This window comes from Ambystoma mexicanum, chromosome 9 (genome assembly GCF_040938575.1).
Source record: "Ambystoma mexicanum isolate Mex_15411 chromosome 9, UKY_AmexF1_1, whole genome shotgun sequence".
In the NCBI taxonomy this organism is placed as follows: Eukaryota; Metazoa; Chordata; class Amphibia; order Caudata; family Ambystomatidae; genus Ambystoma; species Ambystoma mexicanum.
Genome location: NC_090931.1, coordinates 152,004,452 through 152,026,673, shown reverse-complemented (window position 1 = coordinate 152,026,673; position 22,222 = coordinate 152,004,452). Strand labels below are relative to the sequence as shown.

General features: G+C 46.1%; 1 protein-coding gene across 2 annotated transcripts in view; it reads left to right on the top strand.

Moving 5' to 3' along the window:
* GRIK4 (glutamate ionotropic receptor kainate type subunit 4) overlaps window positions 1-22,222 on the top strand; it is a 2,031,531-nt gene that overhangs the window by 1,280,794 nt on the left and 728,515 nt on the right. For both annotated transcript variants that reach the window (XM_069614332.1, XM_069614333.1), the window contains exon 6: window positions 1,768-1,946. In XM_069614332.1, the coding sequence (XP_069470433.1) occupies window positions 1,768-1,946 (179 nt within the window). The remainder of the gene's footprint in view (window positions 1-1,767; window positions 1,947-22,222) is intronic.

The window sequence follows — 22,222 nt, the reverse complement described above, 5'->3', positions numbered from 1 at the left end:
CACTTGTGTATAGGCGCGTTATGATTACCATATCATTTCATATCCTCTATAGGTTGGACTACTGCAACAGTCTCTTTCTAAAACTTCGTGCCTCTTCTCTCTGTCCTCTACAGCTCATCCAGAACAGGACTATGAGGCTTGTCCTTGGCCTCAAGCCCAGGGAGCATATCTCTCCAGCACTGAAATCTCTACACTGGCTCCCTGTGGCTGATAGAATCAAGTTCAAGACCCGCTGCATCGTCCAAAAGGCTTTCTGGGGCCTTGGACCGCCCTACCTCCAGCGCTCTCTTCCTAAACATCTCCCTTCTCGAGCTCTCCGCTCATCCACCTCCAACTCTCTGATGGTTAGGTGCTTCTACAAGCAGAGAGTGGGGGGCAGATCTCTCTCCTCGGCATGGGGCCTCCCTCTGGAAAAGCCTCCCTGCCTCTCTCAAACTTAAGCAGAACCACCTCCAGTTATGGAAGCATCTCAAGACCTTCCTCTTTCCTTCTGCTTTCTCCCTACCTCTCCCATGCTGATGACCCGTCTGGTCCATGCACTGGTCACCTGGCCACCCTCTGAACTTGGGCCCAGGTCCCTGCATGTCCAGTTGCACCTCACACTGCCTCTTGGCTCCCCCAGCACTTGTGGACTCTATCTGTAACCCTACAGTCCCTTCCCTCTGTGCTTAATTGCCGTTGGTTGCTCTTTCCTTACCTGCAGTGAGCCACTAGCTGGCTGCACTTCGAGATTACCTGCACTTCTCCATCCGCCCACCCCTTTGGCACTTTTCCCCATCCACTTCCCCGCACTTGCGCAATCTGAATGACACATGGCCTAGTAAGATCGTTGTTTTGTCTTTCCTCTGTTCCCCCCCCCTTGTCTTGTTGCACCTAGAAACACTGTGTACAGGCGTGTTATAAATGCCATATCATATCATATCATGTGCGAAAACGGACTTGACGTCATGACCCAATTAGAGTTTCGAGAATGGGCGCTATGTGTGATCAGGTGGTGATTGTCTATGGTGTGTGTGTTTGTGTGTGTGGCAGTGAGACAGGACAAGTGGTCTTCCCATGTTGAATAGTTCCAAGTGTAAATGTTTTCTTGTAAAACAAATTTAGTAAAACGTTTCTTCAGAGTCCACTCCATCCACTATGCCCACCTGCATCCCCCTCTTACTTGCCACCCCTGCTAAATACTGTAGGGGTTTTACCAACACGTTAACCCCTTCTTTTTTGCTCAAACTGTGTTTAGATACATTTTCTGTATTAGGTTTTCTTGCCAAAAAACCTTTTCCTGTGTTACCATCAGACTGGCTATCTCTCTCCCCATTAAGCAGGGTGGTTCTCCAAAGCTGTCCTGCAACATACATTGGGGTGGTTCGTCAAGTCATAGGACTGCTGCCCTTTGATCAGGCAACAAAATGATTCCATCCCATATCCCAATTCTACCTTCTAATTGTTGGCCCACCAGTTGCTGGTGTGCCTCTCTAGTGTGAATGTGGTCATGTATCCACCCTATGCATGCGAGCACCAGGTTACGTATAAAAACTCTACATTGATGTGGATTTCCTTTGCACCCCCTCCCCGCCCCCCATGTGCCCCAATGCTGTGCCTTTCTCTTTTTCATCAGTTGCTTCATTTATATAAATTATAATCATTTATATAACTAACTCTTCTGCTTGGCCTTTCACCAGCCGCCTCTCTCCCACCAGTTGCTCACCTCAACTCGCTTTTTCTCCAACAGCCCAAAAATTGTTTCTCTCTTTTTGACTCCTCTTGCAGGCCTTTTAAACCTGGAGAAGCTACTTCGTCAGTTTCTCATTTCAAAGGACTGTCTCTCTGTGCGGATGCTGGACGACCGCCGAGATCCCACGCCGCTCCTGAAAGAAATCCGGGACGACAAGACCTCCACGATCATCGTGCATGCCAACGCTTCCATGTCCCACACTATCCTGCAGAAGGTAGGGCCCACACTCCACCTACTGTATCACACAGAACTACTGAAGCAATGGTAGAATGAAGAGCTTACCTCTGACCTACCACAATCCCGGGCCAGAGGTAGGGTCCAAATCCATCTAATGACACGCACATGTCTAAGGAGCCAAAGGTAAAATGTAGGGTTTGCCCTTGACCAACCTACTCCAACTAATGAGGCACAGTCTAGACTACAACCTCTGGCAGGAGGTGGAACACACATTCCACCTAATGAGGCAGTGAGTAGAATGTAGGACTTAACCACACCTACCACAACCTCTGGCAGAAAGTGGGACCCACACCCCACCACTGAGTCACACATTACCACCAAGAAAACAGTAGAATGTAGGGCTTACCCTTGGCCAACCACAACCTCTGGCAGGTGGTGGGACCCACACTCCAGCTACTGAGCCAAGCATTACAATGCATGACTTAGCCATCACCTACCACAGCTTCTGGCAGAGGGTGGGAACCACATGCCATATACTGAGTCACAGGACTTAACCATCATCTACAAAAGCCTCTGGCAGAAGGTGGGAAGCACACGCCACCTACTGAGTCACAGATGAGAATGCATCACCTACTAAAACCTCATGAACAAGGAAGGACCCACATTCCATCTGCTGAGTCAGACATTACTACCAAGCCAAAAGTAGAATGTAGGGATTACCCTTGATCACGACCTCTGGCAGAAAGTAGGGCCCACACTCCACCTACTTGGTCCCAGACTTACCCATCAACTACTGCATTCTCTGGAAGAAGGCGTGAACCACACCCCACCTATCGAGCCACAAATTACAATGTAGGACTTAACCATCAACTACCAGAGCAACCGGCAGAAGAGAGGGCCCACTGCCCATGAATTCCTCTCATATGCCACCATCATGAAAAGGGTAAGGATCACCTTCATCATACCATTTTCTCCAGCCTAAGACAGAGGACACCATCCACACTTTACAATAGTATTGAAAGACCCCTTGGGTTTCAAGCCACACACCTTCGCACAGTCAAAAGGGACACCTCAGGTTCACCTTTCACACTTTCTGGAATCTGTCCCAGGTTTTCACCAGAACTGGCAACATTTCATCAGCTAAAAACCTCCTGGTTCTCACCCTAACACTACATTCAGAACAAACCTTCCAGAGCACTACCCTTATGCACCAAAATCCCCCCCAGGATATAGGGCCCACTGCGGTGTAGCGCTTTATTGTGCTCAGAGTTCTGCAGGAAGTTTCCCAAATGGGCGTCACTTTCCCTATCTGAAGGGATGCGTGGGGCTTCCGCGTTTCATTCTGGCGGTGTTTTCCCCCGTACTTTAAAAAAAATTGGGATCTGCTTTTATCGACGTTTTTTTCATTTTCCACTCCCCTAGAATTACAGACAACCATATGTTTCCCTTGTATACAAAATGATGTCACTTTAATTGCTGCATGCATTACATATTAATGTAACAAAATCACAGGAATAAGAAACAGAAATGTATTCCGAACAAGAACAATGTTACTTTTATTATAACTTATAATTTTGTCCTACTGCACATTTAAAAAAGTTTGGCCAATGATTTTTCTGAAACTGCACAAAATAATTGGAGGGCGCTCTTTCCTTCAGCATACAGTAAGGTCCTGCATGAGCTGTGTGTGGATAAAAAGTGGTGCAAAACACAGGATGTATAAAAGAGGAGTGGAGTTATAGGGGGCCTAGGAGAAAAGCTGCAATGCTTGTGGGGGATTGGCTGGCAAAGGTGCATATGAATTTCTGATACAGTGCAAGTATGGGGCCTAAAGCAATGGACGGCAAAAGAAAAAACCAGAGGCAACCTTTACTACAGATAAGTTGATCTGTGAGCCTGACAAACGTAGAAATAGCCCAGTTCGGCACCCAACTTCAACCTGTGCATGGCCCCTACAGGCTCTACTCATCATTGCCCCTACAGGCTCAACTTATAATTGCCTCTGCCCCTATAGGCTCCACTTATCATTGTTCCTGCTCCCTACAGGCTCCAACTATCATTGTCCTGGCCCACTACAGGCTCCACTTATCATTGTCCCTGCCCCCTATAGGCTCCACTTATCATTGCCCCTGCCCACTACAGGCTCCACTTATCATTGTCCCTGCCCCCTATAGGCTCCACCTATCATTGTCCCTGCCCCCTATAGGCTCCACTTATCATTGTCCCTCCCCCCTACAAGCTCCACTTATCATTGTCCCTGCTCCGGGTATTTCCTGGTAACGATTTTAAAACATGCAAAGCACCACAAAATTCAGGCAGTAAGCCTTTATATGGTGTTCTTTCGGTTTTCTCTGAAAAGCAAACATTGGACCACTGTGGGGTTTTATCAGGTTCTATGCAGAAAACCTAATCATGTTTTACTTACTCTCTCTGCGGTGCATGCCACCACACTTTGACTTCCTCTGTCTAAAGGGTTCTATAGAGCTATGGCTGTCTCTGTCATTGGGTCCATCTCACAGTATTTGCTCAATCTACAGGCACATGTACTGGCCTGGCTTTCTCAGTGTGTTACCTTGTGCAATGCTGTCACTTGTTTCTGTCCGGAAGTCCATGAAATGTAGCGATGTAGTCGTTCTACGGGGTCATACAGTGTTGTGGCTTGCTCTTGATGCAATATAATGTCATGCTGCCACTGAGCCACACCATACCTTTGCTTGCTCTGTCTACTTGATGGTATAGTGCATGGCCTGTCATTAAGAACATCTAATGCTGTAACTTGGTCTATTTCTCTGTGGGCATTACATATTGTGCCTTGCTTTTTCAATAGGGGTCATAAAGTGCTGTGAATAGTTCTGTCTGCAGTATTGCATGACAGTGTGGCTTGCTCTGTCTGCGGAGCCATACAACACTTTATCGTGCCCTGTCAACAGGACCGATCTTGTGTAGTGACTTGCTCTGTCCGTAAGGCTATTTAATGTTGTCGCTTGCTATGTCTACATGGATTTAAGCGATGTGGCTTGCTCACCTGCAGCATGCATTATGTTGTCACTTGCTCAGTTTGCAGCGCCATTCTGTACTTTGTCTCGCTCTGTTTACAGGGCCCTACCGTATTTTGAGTTACTCTGCAGTCTATGCTTTGGCTTGCTCTGTCATCAGGGTAAGGTAATGCTGTAACCTGCTCTGTATGCAGCAGTGTAAACTGCTGTCATTTGCTCTGTGGAATCATACCATAGTTTGACTTGCTCTGTCATCAGGGTAAGGTAATGCTGTAACCTGCTCTGTATGCAGCAGTGTAAACTGCTGTCATTTGCTATGTGGAATCATACCATAGTTTGACTTGCTCTGTCATCAGGGTAAGGTAATGCTGTAACCTGCTCTGTATGCAGCAGTGTAAACTGCTGTCATTTGCTATGTGGAATCATACCATAGTTTGACTTGCTCTGACTACTTTGTTGTAAATTGTGTTAACTTTCTCTTTCGTCTGGGCCACTTAATACTGCAACTTTCTCCATCTGCATAGGCAGTTAATGTTTAGTGCTGTGACTTGCTCTGTATGCAGGGTTATGAAGTGCTTTAACTTTTTTCATCTGCAGCACAGCACACTTGTCACTTGCACTGTCTCCTAGTTTGTACCACATTTGAATTTGCTCTGTCTACAGGGTCAGTCTTGTGCAGGAACTTGCTCTGCCTTGAAGGCCATTTAATGTAACTTGCTCACTGTATGGGTTGTTAAGTGAGGCGGCTTGCTCTGTCTCTAGCACTGTATTATACTGTCATTTCCTCTGTCTGCAGGTCCATAGCATACTGTTTTGCTGCACAGTTTAATGCTATGACCTGCTCGGTTGCCAGGGCAATTTAATGCTGTAACTTGCTCTGCCCATGGCCCTACCATATTTTAATGTTCTATAACTTGCTCTGTTGCCAGGGCTACTTAATGTTGTAGATTCCTCTATCTGAAGGGTCATATAGTGCTGTCACTTGCTCTGCCTGCAGAGTCATTCTCTGAACAGCCCCCCTGCTACTCTGAAACTTGAGGAAAACCATCTCTGGTTCCGGAAGCACCTCAAGACCTTCCTCTTTGCTGCTGCCTTCACCCCACCTCTCCCCTGCTGATCTGTTTTCTCTCTGCAATGTGCACTTGGCCTACACTCTGTCTTCCAGGCCCAGATACCTGCGCACACTGCCACCCTCCCGCACTGCCTCCGGGCCACCACTCGCACTGGGATCTGTATCTGTACCCAAACAGCCATCCCCCCTTTTTCTTCCTGCATTTATCAGACATTACCCTGTCTGCTGCCTTAAACTCAGCACTTGCCACTTGCTGCACTGCCATGGTTTATTGTCTTTATTATTTATTTATTCATTATTATTTATCTGTTTTCTCCTTTGCTCCGCACTTTCCACTTCTCCCGCCCTCCCATGCATTTTTCCCTCTCCCTCTCCCATGCACTTGCTGTCATGATGCCCGCTACCGGGGAGCCGGTTCAAGCCCTGCGTCCCCGAAAGCGGACATCCAGTCCCCAAAGAATGACCCAGCAACCCCATATAGGGGACCTTTGGACAGTGTCCTGGCGCCTATGGCGCCAGGCTCATAAAAGACATCAGGCCTGGCGCCATAGGCGCCAGGCTCATTATGGAAGTGCTTGGGTGCACTTACCTGATGCAGACCATGCTGCAGGATCCCGGCCTCATTGAGGCCTGAAAGGAACTACTTTACCTGTGGGACTAATTTACCATCCGGGCGTGGTCGGGGAAGGATACATACCTGATTGGAGGAAGGATACATACCTGGAACTTCTTCCAAGGCTATTTAAACCCCACCCGAACAGCCACACGTGCTTCGCGTTGTTCTGCATCTAGCAGCTGGACGCTCACCTTGTCTGCTCCTGCATCCTGACTTCTGCTACGCCTGCCAGCATCCTGGATCACCTGCAAAGGAAGAGAAGAAGAGAACAGAAGAAGGAAAAGTCCTTACCTGCTAAATCCGCATCCCGGAGACATCTCGCCGACACTCCTGAAAAGGAAGACTTTTATTTAAAAGCTCATCGCATCAATCGCTGCAGCGCCGCATTCCACTCACCTTTACAGGGCGCCTCCATGTTCAGCAGCGATCATCCGGATTCGCAGTCACGCCCCAGCGCCTAGGGAGAAAAAGACCAGAACAAAAGGTGAGAGAGAGAGAAGGGAATAAGGAAAGCTAAATCTCATTGTTAAGACTTACCTGTTGATTCATTCCCTCTTCATTTCGGGTCCGCGCCGCATCCTGGCATTTCCGGACCCCGGCCCCTAAGGGGAAAAAAAGACATCAGCGTTAATGAGCGAATGAAAAGACATTACCAAAAAACACTCATTAAAGACTTACCTGATTTCTACAAGGATTTCACCTCTCATCTCGGGTCGGTGCCTGTTCCCCGGCATTCCGTACCCTGGCCCCTATGGGGAAAAAGACACTAGCATTAGTACATTAATGCATGGACACAAGGGGAACCTCTTATCAAAACACTTACCTGGAAGCCAAGCAAGTTTGGTTCTCACCAATCCGAAAATCCAGTGAAGTAACTGGATACCAACGCGCCCCTGCATCAGAAGCAGGATGGAGAGCTCGTCCTTCCAGACCCTAAGGTGAGACGCTACGAGGAATCACAGAAGGGTTTCGAGGAGGGTGAGAGGGGAAGTTGGAGGCTGATTGCATTAACCCGCAGACAGTTAATCCCCTATTTTTGCCTACAGAAGGATACTTCTGCGAGCCAGACAAGCCAGATTTGGGGGCCCGGTCCAGTCCGTCTTCCGAACCCTGCGCATCACCTTAGAAGAGGTCACAGCAGCGCGAACCAGGCCATCGCCTCCGTGGGAGTCAGGTGAGCGTTACAGAACGTGAAGCCTTCCTACGAATTCCCACCCAGGCGCTATGGAAAGTTCTGAGACTGATCAGTTGGCCCAATTACTGGGGAAATTACGGGCCGAAGTACATGCCGCTCGTCAAGAGACAAATGCCCTCAGGAGGAAATTAATAATATCAAAGGAAAGAACTAATGACCTGGCCAGACAGCTTTTGCAAGGTCAAGCTGGGCAAACTCCTCTACCCGGTTCCAGAGGGAACCCCGCTCCTGTGGTTTCCAGTAACCCTGTGCAGATTAATCTACCTGGAAACATGCCGCTGGCCCCACCCGAACGCTTTGCTGGGGACCCCAAACGATTCGCCGTATTCATGAATCAGTGTCGTTTGCACTTCCTATGCAGACCTGGGGCCTTCCCTAATGATCAGACCAAGGTAGCCTTTGTATTGTCATATCTCAGCGGCTGCGCTGCCGATTGGTCAGTTCCACTGGTTACTCAAGATGACCCGATTCTCCGTGATTTTCAAAGGTTTCAAGCAAGCATGGAAAGGTTATTTGCTCGACACTCTCAGGGGCAGGCTCTGGATGACGAACTTCTATCCCTGCGACAGGGCAATCAGGACCTCCTATCCTATATTGCAACCTTTAATAGACTAATTGTGGAAACGGGATGGCCAGAGGATAAAAGAGTCATGTTGTTTTATCGAGGGCTACCCGGAGAACTTAAAGATGTCTTGGCCAAAGTTGTAAATCCGCCCCAAGAATGCACAGAGTATATAGACTTAGTGGTCCAATTGGATCACAGACTTCAAAACAGAAAAGCAGATCGGTCCAGGTTTGAGACCCGGGTGTTGGTCAAGACCCATGCTAATCCCAAGGGAGTTGATGTCTCTGAGCCTATGCAAATTGGAGGGGTTAAAGGACCCTTAACTCAAAAGGAACGTGAAAGGAGGCGGCAGTTAAAATTATGTCTTTATTGTGGGAATTCTGGACACTTTCTACGAGATTGCCCGGCAAAACCACCCCGAAAGGCGGTAGGAGCCGCTGATAAAAACCATGAGGACTCTGTTTCGGGAAACGACTCCGCCCGACAAGTGTAGGGGTCCGCTTGCCGAGCTTGAAAACTAACTCTCAGACCTCGCATTTCATTGTGCCAATGGTTCTCGTAGATCCAGAACAGCCTAAGCGGTTGCATGCAATAAAGGCATACATCGATAGTGGGGCTATTGGAAACTATGTGGATCGTGAATTGGTCTCTAGGATTAACCTCCCTCTCCGTCCTAAAACCAGCAAAGATGTCATCACCACAGTCGATGGAACTGAAATTGCCTCTGGACCGGTAACACATTCCACTACTGAGGTGACTCTTATTGGTCCCGATGGCCATCGGGAGGGTGTTCTGTTTGATGTAATCAAGGCTCCACAGTTTCAGGTTATTCTTGGAATCCCTTGGTTAGAGACACATAATCCTCGAATTGATTGGCGAGCTAAGAGAATAACCTTCCCGGATTGTACACAAACCTGCTACCCAGAAAACCTGAAGATTAATCTAGCATCTGTAACCTCTGCCTCCATGCAACTACCTCCGGAATACCAAGACTTTCAGGACGTCTTCCAAAAGGAACAGGCCAACATGTTACCTCCTCACAGATCGTACGATTGCCAAATCGATCTGGTGCCCGGTGCACAACTCCCTTGTAGCAGGATTTATGCCCTTACCGAACCTGAGAATCTGCATTTGAGACAATATTTGGATCAATACCTAGCTAATGGTTTTATTCGTCCGTCAAAGTCCCCGGCATCCTCGGCTTTGTTCTTCGTGCCCAAAAAAGAAGGCGACCTTAGAACTTGTATCGATTACCGCGCGTTGAACCAGATAACGGTTAAAAAACGTTATCCTCTGCCTCTGATCCCTGAACTCCTTGACCAGGTGAAGGATGCTTGCATATACACCAAGTTAGATCTCCGGGGGGCTTATCATCTGGTACGAGTTAAAGAAGGCGACGAATGGAAAACTGCCTTCCGTACTAAATACGGATTATTCGAGTACCAGGTGATGCCTTTCGGATTGTGTAACGCGCTGGCTGCCTTCCAATATTCATGAATGATGTCCTTCGGGAACTCATCGATGTTTGTGTTGTCGTATATATCGATGACATTCTGGTGTACTCCTCTTCGGAATCTGATCACAGAAAACACATCAGGGCAGTACTTGAAAAACTGCGCCAACACAAACTATTTGCTAAATTGGAGAAATGTATTTTCCATACCACAGAAGTCGAGTTTCTAGGTTTCATCCTGACACCCAAAGGAGTCCGAATGGACTCAAGAAAAGTGGATGCCATCCTCAAATGGCCATCACCTAGCTCTGTAAAAGGGGTTCAAAGCATGCTCGGCTTTGCCAATTTCTATCGCAGGTTTATCCCGGAATTTTCACGTGTGGTACAACCCATTACTGAACTCTTGAGGAAAAATAAACGTTTTGAATGGTCTGAAGAAGCCGAGCAGGCCTTTCAGGATTTAAAAGCTAAGTTTACCTCTGCACCTATATTGAAACACCCACGTCCAGATCTCCCTTATGTCGTTGAGACTGACGCATCCAGCCTAGCCAGGGGAGCTGTCCTGTCCCAAAGAGATCCTGAAACCAACCAACTGCATCCCAACTGTAGCATTTTGGTCCAGAAAATTCTCGGCACCCGAGGTTAATTATGCAATCACGGACAAAGAACTGTTAGCCATTAAGTCCGCTTTTAAAGCCTGGCGGCATTATCTGCTTGGCGCTCGACATACCATCACAGTGATCACTGATCACCGGAATTTACAGTATTTGAAAACCGCCAAGGCTCAGTCATCACGGCAGCTCCGATGGGCTTTGTTTTTCGCTGAATTTGATTTCGTGATTACCTATCGACCTGGCTGCAAGAATGGCAAAGCAGACGCCTTATCCCGAATTGGAATGGGAGAATCTGATACAAACTCAGAACCAATACCAATAATTCCCGAACAGAGGATTCTAGGCATGACTTTGTTACAGACGGTTGAAGACATTCAAGCCAGAGTGAAACAACTCCTGGACCATACAACCTTACAGAATTGGATACAAAAGGGATCAGACTTTACCATAGATAATGGTTTACCTTATTTCCAAGGACGCTTATTCCTGCCACATAAGGAATTACACGCACTAGTTATTTCCGGTTATCATGATGCATTAATAGAGGGACACCCCGGTATTGCCAAGACAGAGGAAAAGGTGAAACGACAACTTTGGTGGCCCTCTTGGCAAAAAGATGTTAACTCTTTTGTGATGTCCTGTGGTTTTTGCGCCCAAAATAAAAGTCAAAAGAAAAGACCAGCCGGTCTCCTTCAACCTCTAGACATACCACCAGCACCCTGGCACACCCTATCAATGGATTTTATTACGGACCTGCCTCCTTGTTCGGGGTACAATACTATTCTGGTAATTGTGGATTTGTTTTCCAAAATGGTCCACTTTATTCCTTTGAAAGGTTTACCTTCAGCTTCTGTCCTAGCCAAAGAATTCCTCGAAAATATTGTTCGGCTACATGGATTCCCATCTATACTAATCTCTGACCGGGGAAGCCAATTCATTTCCCACTTCTGGCGCAAATGTTCTTAAATGGCGCAGATCGACGTAAGATTATCGACCAGTCACCACCCTCAGACCGATGGTCAGACCGAGAGGACAAAATAAGACCCTTGAGCAATACTTACGGTGTATGTTACAGCAATCTGAAAGCAACTGGAAAGACATTCTTTGGATAGCTGAATACACATATAATAATTCGGTACACTCTGGAACTGGCCACAGTCCTTTTTATACTTTGTTTGGGCATCCCCCTCGAACCTCAAACCTTGACTCACCTCAGAACCTCGGAATGCCTGCAGTAGAACATCTGCATTCTACAATTACCCAAGCATTCAAAGAGGCAACTACGCATTTACAACAAGCCAAGAGAAAATACATGGAGAATCCTGATCTACATCGGATTGAAGCACCTCTGTATCAGATTGAGGATAAAGTGTGGTTAGCTACCAGACATTTACCACTCAAAGGGCCTCGAACTTTTAACCCAAAATATCTAGGACCTTATTCTATTACGGCAATAATTAACCCAGTGGCTGTTAAACTTGATTTACCAGCTAGTATGCAAATTCACCCTGTTTTTCATGTGTCACTTCGGAAACCAGTGGTACCCGGAACCCGACTACTCAAACCTCCAGAACCTATTCTAATAGATAGGGAGCCCGAATTCGAAGTGAAGAACATTTTAGACTCAAAAATGTTTAGGTCAAAACTGTTCTACCTAATTGATTGGAAGGGGTACGGACCTCAGGAGAGGTCGTGGGAACCCAGCGACCATGTGCATGCACCTCGATTAGTCAGGAAATTCCACTGACTCTTCCCAGACAAACCAAAACCCCCAGAGGGAACAACCTTGGGAGGGGGCTTGGGGGGGAGTGCTGTCATGATGCCCGCTCCCGGGAGCCGGTTCAAGCCCTGCGTCCCCGAAAGCGGACATCCAATCCCCAAGGAAGGACCCAGCAGCCCCATATAGGGGCCCTTTGGACAGTGTCCTGGCGCCTTTGGCGCCAGGCTCATAAAAGACATCAGTCCTGGCGCCATAGGCGCCAGGCTCATTATGCAAGTGCTTGGGTGCACTTACCTGATGCAGACCATGCTGCAGGATCCCGGCCTCCTTGAGGCCTGAAAGGAACTACTTTACCTGTGGGACTAATTTACCATCCGGGCGTGGTCGGGGAAGGATACATACCTGATTGGAGGAAGGATACATACCTGGAACTTCTTCCAAGGCTATTTAAACCCCACCCGAACAGCCACACGTGCTTCGCGTTGTTCTGCATCTAGCAGCTGGACGCTCACCGTGTCTGCTCCTGCATCCTGACTTCTGCCACGCCTGCCAGCATCCTGGATCACCTGCAAAGGAAGAGAAGAAGAGAACAAAAGAAGGAAAAGTCCTTTCCTGCAAAAATCCGCATTCCCAGAGACATCTCACCGACACTCCTGAAAAGGAAGAATTTTATTTAAAAGCTCATTGCGTCGATCGCTGCAGCGCCGCATTCCACTCACCTTTACAGGGCGCCTCCATGTTCAGCAGCGATCATCCGGATTCGCATTCACACCCCAGCGCCCAGGGAGAAAAAGACCAGAACAAAAGGTGAGAGAGAGAAGGGAATAAGGAAAGCTAAATCTCCATGTTAAGACTTACCTGGTGATTCATTCCCTCTTCATATCGGGTCCGCGCCACATCCTGGCATTTCCGGACCCCGGCCCCTAAGGGGAAAAAAAGACATCAGCGTTAATGAGCGAATGAAAAGACATTACCAAAAAACGCTCATTAAAGACTTACCTGCTTTCTACAAGGATTTCACCTCTCATCTCGTGTCGGTGCCTGTTCCCTGGCATTCCGTACCCTGGCCCCTATGGGGAAAAAGACACTAGCATTAGTACATTAATGCATGGACACAAGGGGAACCTCTTATCAAAAAACTTAACTGGAAGCCAGGCAAGTTTGGTTCTCACCAATCCGAAAATCCAGTGAAGTAACTGGATACCAACGCGCCCCTGCATCAGAAGCAGGATAGAGAGCTTGTCCTTCCAGACCCTAAGGTGAGACGCTACGAGGAATCACAGAAGGGTTTCAAGGAGGGTGAGAGGGGAAAGTGGGAGGCTGATTGCATTTCCCAGCAGACAGTTAATCCCCTATTTCTGCCTACAGAAGGATACTTCTGCGAGCCAGACAAGCCAGCATTGGGGGCCCGGTCCAGTCCGTCTTCTGAACCCTGCGCATCACCTTAGAAGAGGTCACAGCAGCGCGAACCAGGCCAGCGCCTCCGTGGGAGTCAGGTGAGCGTTACACTTGCACGCTCTCAATGTCACTGGGCCTAGTAACATCGTTATTTTGTTCTCCCCTGTTCCCCTCCCTTGTGTGGTCGCGCTCTGAAACACTTGTGTACGAGCGCAATATAAATAAAATATCAATTTCAATATCAATACCATAATGTGACTCACTCTGTCTGTGGGATAATATTGTATCGGGGGTCGCTTCGTAGAACTCACCAAAACATTACAAAAGTAGTAAAAAAGAAGTGTACGCCGGTGCAAGAAGTAATGCAATTTTATTCAGGGCCCCAGACGCAGCTGGGACAGCAAATTCAAACAGATCGCGAAGCATGAAAAGGCGCTGTCAAAGAAATGCCCATACACTAAGAACTTTTATAGAACACAAAATAATTAGCATTTGCGATCGGGCGGCAAGAAAAAATCTCCCCAAACAAGTTTGATTGGACCTTGCACTTGGAACCCATTTAGAAAAGCATACATTGCAAGCAATGATTGCGTTTGTGGACCTTAACACACTGTCCTCAATTATGCCTCATGACATCACAATCCACTCCCAATTCCCACAGCACAAAATTAAGTCGGACCAGCAGAACTTTAGTAATCTGCCCGGTCCGCCTCAACCTGATTCACATGGGAATGAATGCCCACCATGTCACCACCAGAACCTTGAACCACGGACATATTGCTGCACAAATGTTGCATATCGGGGACACTCTAACCCTTTCCCCAGGGAAACGTTATATGGGGCGATTTAAAACTGCTGTGGTTCTGGCCGGCTCCATTAGAAAATCGCATTTCATAAATGATTTTGAATTATAAAATGGGCATGTATTCATTACTTGCTGGCTGAATCTGTGAGCTCTAATCTGTTGACCTCAAAACGTAATAACCATTGTGTTCTTCCCGCAGCGCTGGCATGGGGTCGCAAACTCTGCCCTAATTCACCAGCTACCACGGCCTTTGCCCCTAACAAAATGCTTGCACACGTTTTAAACAGAAGCAAGCATTTCAGGGCCTATTAACTGTGTTTCATTTTTCATGATTATAATTACCTGTGCCAAAGCATTTATGGATGCATTTTATTAAACATTTAATTCCACATACATCAGAAAGAGGCCCTTCCCCTTTTACAGTGCTACTCTCGCAGCTGATAAGTGTGCTCCATCATACCACGCTGAACTTGCATTTTAATACATTATCATGCAGTGCCTTTCTCTCTCTGGAAAGCCACTTCATGCTGTGGCTTGCTCTGGTGACAGATCCATATAATTATGTGATTTGCTCTGTCGTCTGTTCTTTGTATTGCTGTGGCTTTAGCTATTGGAATGTTTCTATAGTACTGTGACTTATTCAGTCTGCTGGTCAGTACAATGCTCTGAGTTTCTCTGCTTGCTGTTCAATTGTGATGTGCTATTCTGGCAGGTTTGTATAATTTTGTAATTTGCTCTGTCTCCCTAGCTATTATAATTGTCTCGGGAGGATAGCTCAGGGGCAACTCGCTTGCCTTGGAAGCAAGACGACACAGAGCAACACAGGTTTGATCCCTGGGTCTACTCTTAGAAACCTCTGGGTATTAAGCGTGTTATAAATAACCAATTACAATTTACAATATATAATGGTTCAATTTGATCTAATAGCAGTTCCATATACTAATGTCATTGTCTCTCTACACAGCAATGTAAAGGTGGCCTGTGTAATATCATGGCTACCTCTAGAATTCTGGATATTGCTATGTGTGGCCTGGTAATGCTTCTTTGCTTTGTGCGCAGTGCCATCAAGGGATATCTGTTACTGTAATGCGGTGCTTGCAGAAATGCAGTTACGTCTGCCTATGCTCAAGCAGCACAGGCCAAGACTCCTGCCCAGAAGCTAAGACTGTCCAAATGAGAATATATGGTTTACAGTATGCGATTAGGATATTATCAATCGTAAGATATGCACCACCTTCAGTGTACATTATGTGCTCAAAGGAGTTTCATGCTTACAACATTAAATATAAGAATCTGTGGTCATTCGTATGTTCCCAAAATGTTATTTGCTTTTATGCAACAGCTAGGAACTGTTGTGCTGTGTGTTAACACATCCTTTATTATAGGTGATTTATTTACAGAATCAGTTTTCTGACAGATGGAAATGTTTATATATTAAATTAGAGTGTTTTATTTATGAACAGCAATTTATCTATCGAGCCAGAGAAATGTATTAAATATGATAGTCACTTAAAATCACATGCCATGTGGCAGCCACTTCATGCCTAAGATTTAAAGTGACCACTACTGGCATAGATAGGTTGTGGCAGCAGCTTCATGCGCTTGATTTAAAGTGACCACTACTGGCATAGATAGGTTGTGGCAGCAGCTTCATGCGTTTGATTTTAAGTGACCACTACTGTCATAGATAGGTTGTGGCAGCAGCTTCATGCGCTTGATTTTAAGTGACCACTACTGGCATAGATAGGTTGTGGCATCAGCTTCATGCACTTGATTTAAAGTGACCACTACTGGCATAAATAGGTTGTGGCAGCAGCTTCATGCGCTTGATTTAAAGTGACCACTACTGGTATAGAAAAGTTGTTTGTGGAAGCAGCTTCATGCGCTTGATTTAAAGTGACCACTACTGGCATAGATAGGTTGTGGCAGCAGCTTCATACGCTTGATTTAAAGTGACCACTACTGGCATAGATAGGTTCTGGCAGCAGCTTCATGCACTTGATTTTAAGTGACCACTACTGGCATAGATAGGTTGTGGCAGCAGCTTCATGCGCTTGATTTAAAGTGACCACTACTGGCATAAATAGGTTGTGGCAGCAGCTTCATGCGCTTGATTTAAAGTGACCACTACTGGTATAGAACGGTTGTGCAGCCTCGTGCAACTGATTTACACTGACAATTACTGGCATAGATTGTGGCTGGAGCCTCATTAAAATGTTATAAAGTGCTCCAATTTAGTGTATTGTTGGTGACATGGCATTCACTGGACTTTTTCATGTGTTACCCAGGAGAACCAACTGTAAATTGTTGTCTTTGCAGGGGTGTTGCTAGGTCTGGAAAAGATCTGGGGTTTACGCTAATGTCAGGACTGTCGGGGCTCGGGGCTAGCTATAGCTTTTTGGTTGTAGTCCCTGAGCTTCTATCCGGGGCTACAACCAAAAGACTTGGGGCTTTAGCTCCCTTTGCTCCCCCAGCAACACCTCTGATTTCAGCACATTCAATATTCCCTAATTAATTTTTAGATAGTTTTGGGCCATTAGTTGCATTGCTGCTCATTGTATTTTAAAAATGATTGTTACCTTGATTTTAGAAGTGCCGTCATTATTTTAAATTTGCAGGTTTAATTTAGAATCATTTACTGAAACTAGCTTCAGAATTGGTAGGAACCTTTTCTGCATTCCACTTTCCTGTAGCCTTATCCGTGTGATTTAATACAGAGAAGTATCTCTGTACACATGCGTTCTAGCTCTAACAAACTACAACTGCCTTTTCTTTTGTAGTTCTAACAGGTATTTCACTACAAACCCAGCGCTAACGCCCCGGCGCGGACGTGCTTAGCCAGTCTGTGGCAGTCCGTGTCAGGACGTGTTGATGTGATGAGTCACTTTTTATTGACTTATGGGTATCGCAGAAGTCCATGAGGCCATTGCTAAAGCAAGAAGGCAGTCTTTTGCTCGTTTACTGTGTACCAAGAAAGGGCAATTTGTTGACCAGGGGATTGAGCAGGTTGTTGTGGATCCTGACACCAGTAACCTCAGTAAGGACAATGGGGTAGCTCATATGAGGCTTACTCCTGGTCATGTCAGTGCGGGGAAAGTAAGCTTTGCACCGGCTGATGGGTTAGATTATGGAAATGGTATTAATGGGCAGGCTATGACTGCTGATATTACGGCTACTCAGAATTCCGATGTATCCTCTACCAGCTCCCAGGCCTTGCCACCAGTGGGAGAAGAGGTTTTAGCCATGCCAGGCACTTTCAATGGTAAGTGCTGCATTGCAATGGCCCAAAATGTGTCTTTAAATGATATGGAAAACACAAGACATAATGTATCCACATTACCACATTTAGAGCAACAGCCTAAAATCAAGGCTAGCGCATTGCAAATGAATAAATGGAAAGTCAGAAAAGACCTGACCACGGTGACCATTAGAATTCCTTCAAAACCCATATATAAGAAGGAAGATACGAAAGCCCTAAACATATGTCTTTTGAACATCCGCTCCCTAAGCAAACACCCTTTAAGCGTACACGACCTCATAATGGAGGAGGAGCTAGATATCGTATTCCTCACTGAGACCTGGCTCCAAGACCCCATTGGCCCGGTGAGTGATATTACGGTCCCAGAAGGGTTTACTATTCATAACAGGAACAGAGACTCTGGAGTCGAGGGAGGAGTCGCAGTAATAGTCAGAAATTCCATCCATTTATTTAAGGGCTCTATTTCATGTACTGGATGCGAAACGCTACATCTTAAATTCTCACCAACACAGAATAACTGTATTAACTTCATAGTTATTTACAGACCTCCCTCCCTCAGTTCAGACTTTTGCAATGAATTAACACAGCATTTGAACAACCTGAAGTCCACCAACACAGCAACTTTGCTTGTAGGTGACTTTAACAGGCGGCCAGGGAACCCGTTGGATAAGGAGGCTCTCCTTCTTGAGAAAACCTTGAATAATATGGATTTCAAGGTTTTAAATAAAGAATTCACGACAGCCAAGGGAAACCAGCTAGACTGGATCGTAACTCAAAACCTTAAGGCACAGATGGTCGCGACATCGCCCTGTATCTGGTCAGACCATTTCAAGGTCATCTTTGAGACACAAATGAATTATCCTCTTAAAAAAGCCATCAACCCACACGAAAAGGCCCAAAGTAGAAACTTGAAGGATTTAGGGCCCATTCAATTGGAACAATGCCTAAAATAGACACAGGATTATTTTCAGGAAGGGGACTCTTGTGAGGATATATTAAGGCAATACTCCAACTCGATCTTAGAGCTTGTGGAACAGCTCGCGCCGCTTATACCGAAGTTGGTAAGAAAAAATAGCAACCACCAGAAATGGTTCCATAGAGAGCTAACCAAACTCAAAATAGAAAAATTAGGTTTGGAAAGGAAGTGGCTTAAACACCCGACTCCAGCCAATAAAGAACCATGGAAATGCACTGATTTGTGCTATAGAACGGGTATTAGAGAAGCTAAAACAAACTATTACAACAAATTGATAGCATCTGCACCAAGTTCCACCTGCAAATTATTTGACATCCTCAAGTCTATAGAGAAACCTAAGGCCCTATCTCCCCCCTTCGACACCACGCAGGATGACTGCGAGTCAGTGCAAAGGGCTTTCACTTCTAAAATTTAGAAAGCCAGAGATACTATAATCTCAGCCAGTGAAACATCCAACAGTGTGGCACCCACACCTGTTGGGGAACCCAGGCAGAGGGAAGTAGCTGATTTCCACTTCCATCCCACTTCTGAAGAGGAGATGGTCAGAGTGATTGCTACCATGAAGCCCACTTCCTGCTCTGAGAATATAATACCCCCAAAAATGATATTGGAAAATAAGGAAATCTTCTCACCAGTCCTGACTAAAATAGTAAATGCCTCATTTAAAGAAGGTACCGTGCCCAAGTCCATAAAAGCAGTTACCATCACCCCCCTCATTAAGAAGCCAGGTCTAGACCCCAAGGACTCAGGTAATTTGCGCCCCATTACCAATTTCAACTTCATACTTAAGGTCCTGGACAGAATAGCAACAGCCTAACTTCAGAAGCACATTGAAGCCAACTCCATCTTGCATGACCAACAATCGGGTTTCCGTGCTGCACACAGTACTGAGACCGCCATGTTGGATTTACAGACATATATGCTTAGCGTTCTTGATAAGGGCAAGACAGGGCTATTGATGCTCTTGGACCTGAGTGCAGTATTTGATTTAGTGGACCACCAATTATTACAATAGCTCCAGGATAAAATGGTCGGCTGCTCCAAGGACGCATTGGCATGGTTGACATCTTTCCTGGCTGACAGTGAGGCAAAAATCTATTGGGGGGTGAGGGGAATTCTCAAAGGCAGCCCATATAAGTTAAGGGGTTCCACAAGGAGCCAGACGATCCCCTCTCCTTTTTAACTTGTATATGCAATGTTTGTGCAAACTACTGGAAAGCGTTGGCACTTTTTTTACAAACTACGCAGACGATACCCAGTTGGTAGTAGAGCTGGCGGGCGACTATCTTAAGGATAGCGCCAAAATCTTAACACTGTACAACATCATAGAAAATTGAATGGAGGGCAATTGGATGTGCTTCAACAGCAAAAAGACAGAGATAATGATCTTCGGTACCCGTCAAGCCCGAGCCAAGGTAGGGCTGGACCATGAGTCCTTTTACATCAAGGACACATGCATACAAGTGTCAGAGCAGGTTAAAACCCTCGGAATGGTCATGGAGGCATCTTTGGGAGCAGAGGCGCAGGTTCATTACCTACACAAGAATAATTCCTACCTATCTCCGCCTACTTAGATCCATTTGTCCGTTTCTGAGTGAGAAGAATACTGCCACAATCGCCAGAGCAACCATTTTGTGTACACTGGACTATGGAAACTCTCTTATGCTCGGGGCCACTAAGAACTGCATAGAGAGATGCCAGATCATGGAAAATAATGCTGTACGTATTATCAAATTTATGGAAAAAAGAGATCACATTTCCATGGAATGGAAAGCACTGCATTGGCTTAAGATTGAAGATAGGATGCAGTTCAAAACCTTAGCCCTCATTACAACACCGGCGCTAAACCATTATTATCACCATGGTTGGTGCCGGTGTTGTAACGTGTCCGCCATGGTTCAATGGGGAATTACCACCCCATTCCAAGGTTGGCGGGGCGGCAATTCCCCATTGAACCATGGCCCTTCCCCATTCCCATTTTCGCCCCATAGGGCTCTATGGGAATGGGGAAGGCGCTAAGTACGGTACCGCAAATTGCGGTACCGTACTTAGCACCAAGGTCCCCTTGCGGGTCCCTACTTTAACGGCTGGTGTAGACCAGCCGTTAAGGTCGGGTCCCGCAAAGGGACTTCGTAGTAAGGCGCTAAGTGTTTAACGGCGCTGCAGCCTTTTACGGCGCCGTTAAACACCTAGCGCCAGGGTCGTAATGAGGCCCCTTGATATTAGTGCACAAGTTCTTATATGGCACTGTGCCGGCATATCTCAAGAAAAAGATCTCACGATACACCCTGAATCGTTCACTGAGATCAGAGGCTCAAGGCAGGATCAGAGGGCCTCCCCACAGCCGAGCAACAGGCTCGGGCAGAGCCTTCCCTGCTCTGGCAGCAAAGCATTGGAACAACCTACCCTTAACCCTGCGACTGGAACCAAGTTACAGGGCCTTTAGAAAGAACCTCAAAACATACTTATTTAAATAGAATATCTCAGATCCCGGATAGCCAGTCAGATTAGGTTAGAGCATTCTTAGTCCTGTTTGTTACTTATATGTTCTATGTTATGCGCACCAATGCCTGCAGGCTTTCGGTGCGTTATAAACATATAAATAAAAAATAATAAATAAAATAAAAATAAATAATAAATACATTATTCTGGTGTTCCCTCGCTATCGACTATTCACTAGGCTTCACTGCATTTTGTGGCTATTTTTCATATTTTCCTAGAGAAACACTTGTACACTGTGTATCATTTTATAAAAATGTTCTCAAAAATTGTGCTGCAAAATGAATTATTTTAGCACCTTATTTGAAAACATTTTCTCTAAGGGTGTGGGGGCGAACACTCCCTGACCCGCCTTAATTATTTTGGGCTCACTAGCTACACCATTGGGAGCTTGTGCTAATTTGAGGAAACATTTCGGCCCCTCTACTCAAAATATTGCCCAGGCGTGACTGCCCATGAATCATGAAATTCACTGGATATTTTTCATGATTCCCTAGAGAAACAGTTATAATTGGTATGGCTTTTCATCCCATTTTTCTTTACAATTGTGCTACAAAATGCATAATTTCAGCATATTATTTCTAATAGGTTTTCTTGGGGGGACCCCCACACCCCTGAGAAGACCTTAATTCATTTGGGCTCCCTTGCTACGCTTGTTCGCTTGCACTAATTTGGGGAAAAATGTAGGACCCACCACTCGAAACATTCACCATCCCATGAGGGCTCATCCATGGATCGTTTCGAATCTCGATACCCCTTCAGGAGCCACCACTCCCCCCACGCCGCCAAAAGCTGCCTCTGTCTCTATGTAATTGTATGATTGAAACATGTCACATGTCTAGCGTGACCAGAGGTCCTAGTTTTTCCAGGGCCATCCCGGAATTTGACTGTCTGTCCCCCAAGGTTTTATTTAAATTTAAAAACCATGTCCCGGTTTTTGGTGAAGGGAGGGTGGGCACTGATAGAGCGCCAGCTAACTGCAGGGCATTATCACTGTTTCACAATTGGCAGCGAAACAAATACCACGATAGGAAGAGAATGTTGCAGTAAAACGTAAGGGATCTCTATGGGCTTGAACCTGCAACATTAGAGATACCAGCCACATGCATGGACCGATTGTACCACAGAAACCGCTTTGCAAATAA